This window comes from Nymphaea colorata, unplaced genomic scaffold, assembly GCF_008831285.2.
Source record: "Nymphaea colorata isolate Beijing-Zhang1983 unplaced genomic scaffold, ASM883128v2 scaffold0162, whole genome shotgun sequence".
Taxonomy (NCBI): Eukaryota; Viridiplantae; Streptophyta; class Magnoliopsida; order Nymphaeales; family Nymphaeaceae; genus Nymphaea; species Nymphaea colorata.
The window spans coordinates 1-13,131 of record NW_022204668.1 but is presented as its reverse complement, the minus strand read 5'-3'; the positions used below and the strand labels follow the sequence as shown (position 1 = coordinate 13,131).

Genomic DNA, 13,131 nt, shown 5'->3' with positions numbered 1-13,131 from the left:
AGGCAAACAAATTGGATAGATTGATGGGAAATTGGAGTCAGATCATGTGGGATTGGTTTGCTGGCGGCTCGTTTTTTGGTGGTTTGGAGGTGAGCTAAGATAAAGATAGTATATGATCATTGTGACATTAGTAGTGTCAAATAGGGATTGTTTGGGGGGCGGAGCGGTGGGGGGATAGCGCCAGGTGGTTCTTGGTTGGGGTGTAGTTGTAGTCCTTGAATACTTCTAAAATTAGCTGGTTTTTACCTTGGATATACCCCTGTTCCAGTATTCTTTCAAAGTTGGACTACCGCTAGTTGTAGACCACCTACTAGGGCTGCTCTGCGAAAGAGACCTTGCTCTTTAGCGCTCTCTCCTTGCAACATACCGACCAATCAGTATTTATCACTTCATTGTTATTAACCATCCAAGGATGATTTCTCAGTTCTGCCACACCATGGCATCCCAATCGATTTCTTGGCTTCCTCTACAGCAACTAAATTACTCACTCTCTACCTTTGCCAAGAAATCGCATGCTTACGGACTGATGGTGGCCAGCTCGGGGAAGTTTTAAACCTTCATGGGTTTTTTCGTGATTTATTTGACGAAATCGGACCGTTTCAAACTGCTATAGGGCCGCTTCTGGAAGAACAGCTCAAACACGATGATCCCGAAGGAGAAATAGTCCACTTCGAAGCGGTGGTTTTGGTCCAGGATGAGCTAGGGCGCCATGTAGCCGATGCTGCCTCCGCATTACCCTGCATTCTCATCCGAAAAGAATGAGGAAATGCCGAAGTCCACCAGCAGCGGCCGTCCCTTCTTGTCGATGATGATGTTTTCCGGCTTGAGGTCCCTGTGGATGATACCGTTAGAGCGGAGGCACTATAATGCTCCCAAAATGCAAGAGCAAAGGCATTCTACCGTTGATCAATTCATACTGATGTCGGTTTCGGGGAGAGAGAGACCCCTGATGAGGTAGTTCCTGAGGGAGTCGCCCTCGATGAAGTCCATGAGGAGGTAGAGGTGGCGGTGGTCCTGGAAGGCGGCGTGGAGTTTGACGATAAAGGGGTTAGTGGCTTCGGACAGGTGGGCGAGGATGAGTTTCTCGGTGACGGTGGCCTTGATACACTTGTTGGCGATCACTCTGACCTTGTCGATGACTTTCATGGCGTAGGTGGATCTGGTGTCGTGGTCGATGACCTTCCACACTGCTCCAAAGGTTCCCCGTCCCATCTCCCTGACGAATACGAAGTCCTCTCGATCCACTGCAATAAGCTAGGCATTACTGGGTTCTTCTTATGATCTTCGATGTTTGTGGGAGGTGCATGCACCCATTTACTTTAAGTCCAAATTATATCGTCATCTAATTGCTTCCCAAACAGGGAGAAATTATATCTCATGATAGCTTCCACCGCCAGCCAACCGACGCATTCCGCCACTAATTCTTTGATATTAATAATAATCCCACCGCAGATAATCCATACAAAAAGAATAGTATCACTTGACAGTAGTTAGAACTTTTTTCAGACTGAACTCAGTCGATAATCTTTCCAATCTTTCCGACCCTCTCCGTCTTTTGGCGAGCGCATCGATATTGGTCATGGAGTTAAACGACCTGAACATTTCTAGATATAATCTTTGATACCCTGGACATGATCCCTGCGTAGCAATTTGGTGATATTTTGTTAGTTCATGTGGGTGTCCGCTGAGTCTGCGGAGTGGTCCTCTTCGAGTGAGAGCGAGAGGCTATTTTAAGGATTGCTGGGTGGAAATGTGATATAATTCAATTAGATCGGATCACTTGAGTCTGAATGCAGGCTGCTAAACCAAGGATGCCCCAAAAGCTCAGAAATGCCCCCCTCGTGTCCTAACCGTCTCCGCGCCTTACGCTCCAATAACTGACTCACGATATATTTACACGAACGATGAAGTCCCGCGCCTCCGCAGGAATCCCGCACAGTTCGGGAAAGCTATCGCCATTTATGGCCGTCTTTACCGTCTACCTAATCAGGTCCTCCTTGGTTGAGCTCCCAAAGGGACGACGCTTCAGGAAGAGCTAGAAAGCGATCACACCAATTGCGTAGTAGTCTGCAGTGTAGGAGTGACTCTGGGATTGCATCACTTCCGGAGACATGTAACCAAGCGTCCCCGAGTTGCTGTCAGAGATCTCACTCTCATTATAAGAGGCAATTCCGAAGTCTGTTAGGAAAGGCTGACCATAACCATTGAAAAGAATATTCTCCGGCTTTATATCCCGGTGCACCACACGATGGTTGTAGAGGTACTCAAGCGCCTTCAGGAGAGCATAGATTAGGGATTCTGCGTGGATCAATAAATACGTATCTGTGGAGGAGTGAAGTGAAGGCCATTATTGAGGTGGAAGCGTAGGGAGTGTCCCTAGAGGTAGTCCATGAGAAGGTAAAGGTTTGTGTCGTCTTGGAACGAGGCAATCATGTTGACGATGCTGCTGCTTCCTGCTTCCATTAATCGCGTGAGTATGATGCGTTCGAGCAGGACGGCCTTGACGCTTTTCTTTGCGATGATTTTGGCCTTGCTCATCACCTTGAGCGCAAAGAAACGACCAGATTTCTTTTACTCCACTTTCCACACCCTGCTGAAACCACCCCTGCCCACTATCTTCAACAATTTGAAATCCTCTATCTTGTAGCAGCCCCTAAGACTGCCAGATTTGGGGCATTCCTTTGCCCTTTATGTTTCGGAAACGCACTGGCCCATGATCTGTTGTAAGCTACTAGTTTTGAAAAATAATTAATATAATATCGATATAGCATGTACGTTTTTGGCAATAAATCCTATACACAAAGATCAAGACACCCGCCCCAAACATACCCTGTCCTGACGCTTTCGGTCCCTTATTATGAATGGGTCCGTTCTCTACAAACAAAAATATTGGGCATATCTTGGTATTTACCACTCCAGGAGAGGCACTAAGGACTCCAAAAGAATGGATTCTATCTGCCTATGGGGTCTGTCCCGCACTGCAGTGCGTCGGCCCTTTTATTTGTTTATTACCATCGAATATTATGCGATAAAAACAATTGATCTGCGAAATAGTAAGGATTCAATTAATATCATCCATCTCTTGATATCCCCGCCCTGACTCCTGCTGCTCCTCGATTTCCTTCGGCAGACTGAGCTAGCCTCCCTACATCCATTTAAACATTTTCGGCGTAAAACCCACGATCACCACCTGCAGTCCCAGGCCCAGCAGCGAAAGAGTCCTCCAACCGTATCGCCCGCTGAGGAAAGTGTGGATGAAGGTGAGCCGTCCAAAGTTGAAATAACTCCCTAAGACGGTGATAAACATGCCTGACAGTGCATGCAGGGGGAAGGAGTTGATCAAGACTCCGAAACTGTAGAAACGCCATGAGTCCAGCAGCCCTAAAGCGAAGGTAACCACAGAGATCGAAAAGACATCTGTGGGGAAGACCAGTAAAAGGTAGAGACAGATGGCCACCATCACTGCCGTGCAGAACATGATGGCGTTGCGATTTCCCCCGAGAGAGCTGGTCCAGCCTCCGAAGCAGAAGGTGAGGGCGATGATGGGGATGATCACTATATTCCCTATGGTGTTTGAAGTGTCTCTTGAGAATCCCGCCTCGACCAGCTTGTAGTCGTAGAGACAGCTGAAGAAGTTGAGGCCCTGGTTGTAGACAAGCACCACCATGCAGAAGCGGAAGTACTGCGTGGCGGGATCCAGGAATACCTTATAGTTCTTGATGATTTGGCAGAAGGTAAACTTGGATCCTCTCTTTTACGACTCCAGCACTCGCTACTTGAAGATGAAGTGGATGGCTGCCACGGGGAAGCAGATAATTATGACCACTGCCACCAGGATAACCTGGGGACTTGTGATCGGTCCACTAAGTCCGATCGAACGCGCGAATTATCCTGAGGTCAGCTTTAGCAGCAGCAGTCCTCCGAAGAGGATGCCAAGCACTTCAGCGAACGATTGTATTAGGCTTGACTGGTGGGGGTCTGGTATTTACTTCACTATAAGCGAATGCAGGGCAATGTTTTGCACCACCATCCAAATCTGAATCCCAAAGCACAGAATGGCAAAGGTCTTAGCTCTTCCCTCGTCGGTGAAAAAAGAGGCAACCAACAGTATGGCTGCTGCTGAAAGCTGGCTGATCACTATCCAGGTCTTGCGCTTGCCGTACTCTACGCTGCTGAACTTTTCCAGAAGGGGAGCGATGAGGAACTTGAAGGAGTATGGAAGGGTGATGGAGTTGAAGAGGGCCATTGTGTCGATATCTGGCAGGGAGGGGTATACGTAGGGCATGGTTCCTATGAGTCCGATAATGGCTCCCTGCACGAAGTAGAGATAGCAGAAGAGAGTAAACAGGCTCCAACTGGCCTCTTCCTTATTTTCGCTCTCCTGTCCATTCGCCACAGGATCAACGACCATTTCTCCCTTCATGGTAGCCGACCTCACTTCCTCATCACTCATTATAATCAGTTTCTGCTCCATCCCACACGGTGGGGGATGCAGATTAAGCTATGAGTATGATGATGATCCCGATGGGAAGAATGCACGATCAATCACTGCTGGAACTCGACTTTGAACACTTCCCATTCCTTGGTGGTGAATCTGCCCTTCACGTGGCCGGTGAATGCCTCGCTGGACTGCGGATTGCGGGCGTATTTGAAGTTGTTGTAGCTGATGGGGAACTCAGCGTTGGACTTCTCGATGTTGGAGCTGTCGACGATGCAGATGTCGCAGCATCCGAAAATGGGGCCCTTCTCTGGGTTGCAGGCCACTGCGAATTGGGCGAGGTTGAGGTTGAACTTTTCCTTGAGGTCCACTGAGAAGATGAAGGAGTTCATGCTCTTATCGGCCGCCCAGTGCTTCTTGCTGGAGTTCCACGCCAGCGGAGTGTACCCGCCGATCACCTTTCCGTACTCTGTCTCCACCAGTGTCAGCGTGTCGGTGATGTTATCGCATTTTTTGTGGAATTAGAGCGCGGAGAAGTTGTTTTCGGAGGCTCGGTAAAGCAGAGTCATCGATTTGAGGGTGTCCTTGGGGAAGAGCTGCCGAATGTACTCGTGGTCGTCGGTGATCCTGCTGTTGAGGCCGGGGATGAGGCTGGCAGTCGACGAGACGGTGGTGGAGAAAGAGGAAAGCTTGTCCTTCTTGGAGTCGCTGATGTAGAGATCCTTGATATGGTCGAGTGAGTTTTCCAGCTGTTTCAATGTCTTCTGGCACTCATCAAGGGAAAAGTTGGTCTCCACGGTTTTCTCTTCGTTCATGAAGAGTGCGGAGAGGATCTGGTTCATGTAGACTCCTGAGATGTTGTTGTAGTTGTGGTCGTTGATCATGTTGATGAAGCTGAGCGTGTCTGTGTTGAACCCGAAGTGGCTGATCCACTTCTTGAAGTGGTGGTGTTAATCTTTGACCTTCTTGATGAGGCTGGTGAAGAGGTTTTCCATTTCCTCCTGCATCATGAACATCTCGGGGATCTTGGTGTTGGGGTTTTCGCAGATGATGTTTTCCAGCTAGCTCCAGAGCATCTTTTCGCACTTGTCGTGGAAGAGCGCGCATTCGCTCTTGGTCTTGAGTCCGTTCTCGCAGATGAAGGCGGGCTTGCGGCACTGTGAGGAGACGCAGATCATGTGGCACTGGTTGCCGTATATGCACTAGGGGCAACTCTTCAGCGGTTTGCTCATACAACCAATCAATACAAATTATTATTTAACTTTACGAGAAAAATGGGACATCAACCGCAGGCCCGCACCCCCTTCCACTCCCATTTAACGCAGCCTAATCTCTCCTTTTTATTTAATTCAAACATAAACCTATCTTATTATTTATTATATTTTCAGAATTATCTTGGCAGTTTCTTCAAATGTTATGCTCCTTTTTATTGCGAATAAAAATATATGCCCCATTCCATTTATCATCAGTCCAAAGGAGAGAAGTGGGTAATGGTGGTCGGGGAAAATTGCAAGAGCGTAAAGGCAATGAATGATTGAACGATACATCATTTGTAGAAGTTGAAATCCTTCTGAGTCCTGCGAACGACCGTCTTGTAGGCCTTGTCGAAGTCTTGCTGAGTGATAACGTATCTATTCTTGCGGACTGCCTTCATGCCCGCCTCCTGACAAATACTGGCAATATCGGCAGCGCTGATCTGGTCCGGCCTGCTCACGTACTGCTCGAGATCAACATCTTCGGAAAGGTTCATCTTGGAAGTGACTGTCTGGAAGATGAGACGCTTCTGGCGGCGGTCGGGAAGCGGGAATTCTATCTTCCTGTCGAGACGGCCGGGCCGCAGCAGGGCGGGGTCGAGAGTATCGGCGCGGTTGGTGGACATGATGACCTTGACGTTGACGTTCTGCTCGAAGCCGTCCATCTGGTTCAGCAGCTCGATCAGGACTCTCTGCACCTCCCTATCAGCTCCAGTCTGCGCGTCGAAGCGCCTAAGTAAAAGGATGGCTACTTGGTGGCGATGGAGTCGACTTAATCGATGAAGACAATGGAGGGCGAGTTCTCCTTGGCCATTTTGAAGACGTCTCGCACCATGCGCGGGCCCTCTCCCAGATACTTTTGCACGAACTCCGAGCCGACCACTCGGATGAAAGTGGCAGTTGTGATGTTGGCAACCGCCTTCGCCATCATCGTCTTGCCTGTTCCGGGCGGACCATACAGCAGCACACCCTTGGGTGGGTCGATACCGATCTGGCTGTAGAGTTCAGGGTAGGTAAGCGGTAGTTCGACGGCCTCTCTAAGTTCCTGTTTCTGCATGTCGCATCCTCCGATGTCTGCGAAGGTGACGTCTGGTTTTTCCTGGACTTGCATCATCTGGATGGCGGCGTCGGACTCGGAGGGGAGGATATCGACGACTGAGTAGCTGTGCCTGTGCATGGCGATGCTGGTGGAGGTCTTCAGCTTTTCGCGGTCGATGGTCGACAGCACGCGCACGTAGTAGTTGGTTCCGCCGGTAGAGGTCACCAGCCCATGGTTTTCGTCGATCATTTCCACGAAGTGGCCCACCACCAGAGGGACTGCCTGGATGCGTTTGAGTTCTTCCTTAGATCGCAGTTCCTCACTTGGTTATGGGATGCTTACCGCTTGAGCTTGATCTGGTCCTCCTTGATGTACTCTTCCTGGATGTTGAGGAACTCGAGATACTTGTTGAGCTCCTGGAGGCGGTTGTAGAGGTTTTCCTCCTCCTGGCGCGCTTCCTGCTTGGGGCTTAGGTCGCCCGCAACTTCAATCTCCATCATTATTATTTGAAATTTTTTTAAATTATACAGCAGCCAGCATGATACGCTCAAATAGAACTTCATAACCCCCGGTATAGCCATAAAGATGGATTAAAAAATCAGCAGTCGTGCAATTGGCTATAGATAAGCTAGAATTTGTTTCCTTACAGGAGAGGCTACGGGCAACCTAAGAGCTCTTTCAATGACCATTCGTCCATTTTGGGCGGTTTGAACACTGGATCCACAGCGATCTTGATTGCGTTTTCCAGCATGGCTGGGATGATGGCCTGAAGCACCTCACAGTTGGTCTACAGGCAGGGGTTTGTGTTGATTTAGATGAGCCAGGGATGCAGATCCTCGTCCAGCATGAAATCGTATCCCATGATCTCAAAGGTGTGCTCCTTAGTGCTGTTGTGGAAATTGCGGGCGGATTTGATGGAAAGGGCAACCAGCTGTTTGATCTGGGGTAGGATGTGGGTGAGAAAGCTGGGAGGATGGGGATGCGGATGGAAGAGGTCAAGATACTTCTGAAAAGCCTCGAAAGTGATCTTGTTTCCGCTCTCGTACTTGCTGTACTCGCTGGCCTTCTTCTGGATGGCGTCGTTGGTGAGGTGGATGTATTTATTGCTGCAGTTCTTGAGGGAGAACTCGAAGCTGGAGGTGCGTAGGTATCCGCAGGGGTAAAAGTAGGCTGAAACTAGGGGGGTAGCTGTCACCAAGACAAAACAGCGGATGTCGAATTTCCGCCTGTGGAAGAGGTAGGGAGATATGTACTTCTGAACGATGAATGTGCGCTCAGGGTGCTTCACCAAACATTTTTAGATATGCTTTCTCACCTGCTCTACCTTTTTGCACACCTCGATCCCGCACCCCCTGTTAGAGTTTTATCCTGGTTTCACGATCCACATCAGCTTCTCTTTCTCCTTCTTCAGTTCACTCTCCTAATATCTTAGCAACTATGCGTATTCCTTCTCATCAGCTGTCCGTATATGGAAGGTAAGTGGAACGTACTTGAAGATGTCATCGTGCTGCTACTCACAAAATTGCTTAAAATTGAAGAATAAACTCTTCTTGTTAGTCAATAGCCTGTGGTTTTCTATGTGATTGTGTGTGACTCTTACCGCCTTTCTTCTTTATTGCTTCCACCGCCTCAGCCATCCTCGTAGCTCTTCCTAGAAGTTTTCACGTCCGCATTCCCCCCTGACCGCCTGCCTATCCTTTTCGCATAAAATGCTCTAAAACTACTCACAAAAGCTCCGCTTTTCTCTTTTCCCCTTGGCTTTCCGGCCAACCGCCACCTCCATGGCCACTTCTCTCTGTTATTATTGCAATAGATCAGTCTCGTCCATGATCCGAAACACTTTCTTCCGCGATCTCTGCGTCCTAAGTGGTGAAAATGGTACCAGACAAGTTGTGCTTCGGACTATTGGTCAGTAAGCTGCCACCAGAACCTGCTGGCGAACAGACTCTTGACCAGTTTTGAATTGTTTCCCTTTCCTACGTATACGCGGTACCTGTTGGATTCTGGACGTTGGTAGCTGATGCGCAGACTGTAGTTGATCAGGGAAAGGAAGAGAAGGTACTTTTGCAGTTTTTTTCTGAGTTTGCAGCCGATAAAGTTTTTGGAGGAATGCGGACGGCGGTGTTAGTAGGGAGAACGGAGGGCCTGTGGGTGATGCTATATTTCTATTGGTTTTTGTGATTATTTTCTGCAGTTTTTGGCACTGGAGAAGTCGCGAGTTCTCGTGTGATGATCAAAATGGTGCGCATGGGGAAGATACTAATTGGAATAATTGCGATGATCAGCAGTCTGGACAAGCCGATTCTCTTTGCTGGCGCTTCTCCTATTGATCGCATACCTGGATAGCACTTCTGCGGACTCTCTGAGTTCCCTGCTCCTGCTCTTGACCTTCATCATTCAAATCATATAGCGGTAACCGTCGCAGGAGAGGGCAGTCGATGATGCAATAGAGATGGGATGGTGGAATAAAGATGAATAAATGGAGTGGGGTGGTAGGTAGGAGAGATCACCTAAGGATGTTGTTCTTCTTGAACTGGTAATCGTCATATTTTGTCGTCTTCCAACTGTCGTATGACTTGTCGATCAGGTCCTCCACGAATTGCTTCACCTTTGTAGATAGCATTGTACCTTTTACAACTTGCTCGGTATCTTCTTGGCGAAATCGTTGAAGTTAAAACCGCTGAAACAGCGGATCTCCTTGTCCCTGCACGATAGGATCTTTATCTTCCACAGGAATTCCTGCTTGCATTCGAAGACCTTGGTGAAGTGCTGCACCAGGAGTGCCTAAAATTTACGGAAATAGTCAGATTCAAAGCCGCCCAAAACCTTGACGAACTCTTTGGTCATCTTGAAGGGAGCGCTTTCGAAGTTGATGCCTCCGGGGCCTGACTAAAAGATGAATGCCAGGTCGATGTGGAAGATGGTTCCATCATCACGCACCATGATGTTTGCGTTGTTGCGATCCTTCAGGTTGAGCAGATACTGGATGAGGCAGAAGCCAGAGTATGATTATGCGAAGCGGGTGAGGACGGACTACATGGAGTGCTGTTAGAAGAGGTCGGTGAAGTAAGGGAGCAGACTGTTGCCCTCTGAGGCTGCCTTTATCTCATGGACTGTCCTGCTGCGTTCCACGAACTCATAGAAGGCTCCGACCTTCTACGGGAGGATTTCGTATGCCTGAATGTAGTCCTTGCCGAGGATGGCGTTGATGTAGGTGATGAGCTCCATGGCGATGACTTAGTGGGCGAGCTGGTCATCGTGTTTATAGATGTATCGTGCGAACTTGAAGTCCAGGACGAGCGGGTGTCTATTTTTTGTCTTGATGTAGTAGCTGCCCTTGAGGTCGATCGCCGATATCTTCCTCAGAGTATTCCCAGCGCAAATATACAATCCCTTCGTCTTCCCCTCCTCCCCTTCCGATTCGCTGTCCGACTCTTCCTCCTTCTTGGTCAGCAGGCTATTGATTTCTGTGATGCGTTCCTCGAAGCAGGCGCGCTTCTCCTCGTCGCCCTCCACTCGAAAGATGGCTTCGGACAGCTAATGCAACCGTCCGATGATTTCCTCTTTCTATATGGCGAAGTTGAGTCGTCTCTGCTTGCTCAGCGACTTCTTCAGCTCTTCGCTTTCGGCGTCGGTCGGCATGCCGTTCACGAATTGTTCGTCGAACTTGCTGGTGGCAAAAGTGAGGCTGCTCTTCATGGTGGCCGTCACTTTGCCGTTCAGCAGACTCTAAAGCACGTAGCGATGCTAATTCGCAGGAAGGTTACCTTTAGGTAGAACTTGTGATTGGCCATCGCGTCGACCAGCCACTTCATCATTTTCTCGTTGACTAGAGCCAGCAGGCTAGCTAAGGCATTCGGTACCTGATCTCGCAGATGTTGAGTTCGACTTGCTGCGGGGTCATCAGGTCGAGAGACTTCTCGAAATCTGACTGTTCGGGGATGGTCTTGAGCACTTGCCAACTGCTACTGCTCGACATTATTATACAACAACCAAACCTCTCCAAAGACTCCCCGCCCTGTCCTCCCTTCCCCGTTCATAACTCAAAGCAAAAGTGGGTGATTTGCGGGGGATATCTGTCGCCCGGTTGTCAAGTGGCTGGCGTGTTATATTCATCGTATAAAATAAATTTATTAGAAGCATGAACCCCGAAAATTGCGGAGAGCAGATCAGGCTGAGGCACTCCTCGCTCTGGCGCGCACCTCTCTCCTACGAAAAACCAGTCCCCGCCTCAGACTCGTGCCACAGACAACTCAATGATCGTAAGGATCAAATTATTTAGTTGGAGCAACAGGCATCTCATGGCGCACCAGAAACAACTCTATATCCACCCACTCTGGACAGTTCAGAAACAGATCGAACATAGCTTACCACAGCAACAGCCGTGGTCTCGAGGATCTCTTGCAAGAGAGGGGAAAGCAGCCCAACCTGCAGCGATCGATGATAAAGTCGCTGCGTCCTGACGCCGACGCCATCGACAGGTCGAGCCAGCTGGTGGCCGGCATGCAGGAGTTGGAGAAGATCGGCCTTCTGACTGGAAGATAGCTGCAAAAGACCAAGTTCCCTGGCATCATCCGCCACTAGCACATCTACAACGATTACCACGAGCGCGTCGCCAATCCGGGCTTCTCCAGGAACTACCTGGGCAAGTTCTACACCAAGTGATCACCCGCATTCATAATAACTTATTCCCACATAATATTAAGATCATCAGAAGTACAAATACTTGCTGAACTCACCCACCTTTCCCAGCTTCTTGTTCACCTACAGGGAAGTGACGGCGTTGAAGGATTTTAACTACAGCTTTATCTTCGCCGGCAGCATCTCCACCTTTTCCCCCTTTCCTTTCAGTTTTAGCTATTCGTTGATCTTTAGGGAATTGGATAAGGTGCGCACTTGGGGAGTTTCCGCCTATATTAATTTGTAGTTTTGGTCTACTGAATGGGCTCGTTTGTTGAGGATCGGCAGTCTTTCCTCGAGAGGAATGGAGTGGTTGCACTATGCCACCTAGATTGTCTCTTCTTCGTTCTGGTTCAGCAGTGCTTCAGTGGCTTTGCCTGCTCTTTACTCCTATAGGGCTCTTTCGCGGTTGTAGCTCTTCATGCGCGAACGCACATCATCGAATTTGGAGGTTTTTCTGAACAGCTAGGAGGGGAGGGCTCTGGAGGGCTTGTCAGTGACTTTCAATTTGAGGAGTAGATTTTTGCGAGTGGCGGTGAAGGATTTGGTCTAGTCTGGCTGTTGGTTTTCGCTCTCTCCTTAGGACCCTTCGTTGATGGCCTTATTCTTCATCTTGTGCTGCATCCTTCGCTTCTTCGATGCGAAATCAATGATCGCAGCATGGTTTGCCTTGTTCCTGCCCAAAATCTAACGGAAGAGGATCTATCTGGTCGCCTAGCAGTGACTGCTGAAATCGTCAATGAATTATGCTCTGTTGATCTCCATAACGTCCTTGAGGCAGTCGTAGACCACCTTTGCCTTTTTGAACGAAACCGCCTTCATCTTGTCGCTGGGAGGCATGGGAATTTAGGGTTTGGATGCCTGTTTTTCCTTCCTGATCTTGCCGATCTTGAAGGTGCTGTAGAAGGGTGACCGTGTGCTGCAGGTGATATCGCGATTGGACGGTCTATTCTCCATGAAATTAGCCAGCTCAGACTTGGAAAAACTGTCTAGATCTCCATTCTACAAATGGTTGGTGAGCTAACTCAACAACTAGATGTGCTTCCTTAGCTTTTTGAACTCGTAATCGGTGACTGTTTTGATGAGTTGGTAGGGTTTGTGGATGCTGTCATCCTGGAGAACTTTTTGGCATGCCATTTTCAGGCGTAGGTATTCCTGCAAAACCTGTGGAACTTTGTTATTGGTGGCGCTGATGGAGTTGAAAAATATCTCCAGGATGCGGTAGGTGACTCTCTTGAGCAATACTTCTCCGCCCTCCATATCGCTACTGGCCCACCTCTGCACAACGGTGGAGTAATATTGTTCGATTTCGTGATACTCGTTGCGTATTTTGAGGGTGGTGTTTCTGTGGAGGAGGACGTGTTCGTTGGCGAAGAGGGAGGTTTCTGGGGGGTGTATGAGTTGGTGGATGTGGTTGGTGAGGGTGAGGAAATAGTCCTCGGTGGTGCGCATGTGGCGCATGAGGGCGTCGAGGTCGGCCTAGAGTTGCTTTTCGTCGGCTTGGCGGTCCCTGCCCAGCATCTTTATTGTCTTTAATAATAAATATACTAGATAACATCATTAGTTACAACATTCAATATATATCAGATCAAATATATGATGGACGATGGGATGATTGGGGTTGGGGTTGGGTTGGGGTTGGGGTTGGGGTTGGGGTTGGGGTTGGGGTTGGGGTTGGGGTTGGGGTTGGGGTTGGGGTTGGGGTTGGGGTTGGGGTTGGG

At 49.0% G+C, this 13,131-nt stretch overlaps 1 protein-coding gene and 1 pseudogene across 1 annotated transcript; both read right to left on the bottom strand.

Annotated features, from left to right (window-relative positions):
* Positions 1–2,035: 2,035 nt before the first annotated feature.
* Positions 2,036–3,667, bottom strand: LOC116268252 (spindle assembly checkpoint kinase). The gene is made up of 2 exons (XM_031649974.1): positions 3,310–3,667; positions 2,036–2,298 (listed from the first exon to the last, which is right to left on the bottom strand). Exons 1-2 carry the CDS (start codon positions 3,665–3,667, stop codon positions 2,036–2,038), a joined length of 621 nt encoding a protein of 206 aa, XP_031505834.1.
* Positions 3,668–5,984: 2,317 nt separating this feature from the next.
* On the bottom strand, positions 5,985–7,227 carry LOC116268251 (26S proteasome regulatory subunit 6B homolog; annotated as a pseudogene).
* Positions 7,228–13,131: the final 5,904 nt, after the last annotated feature.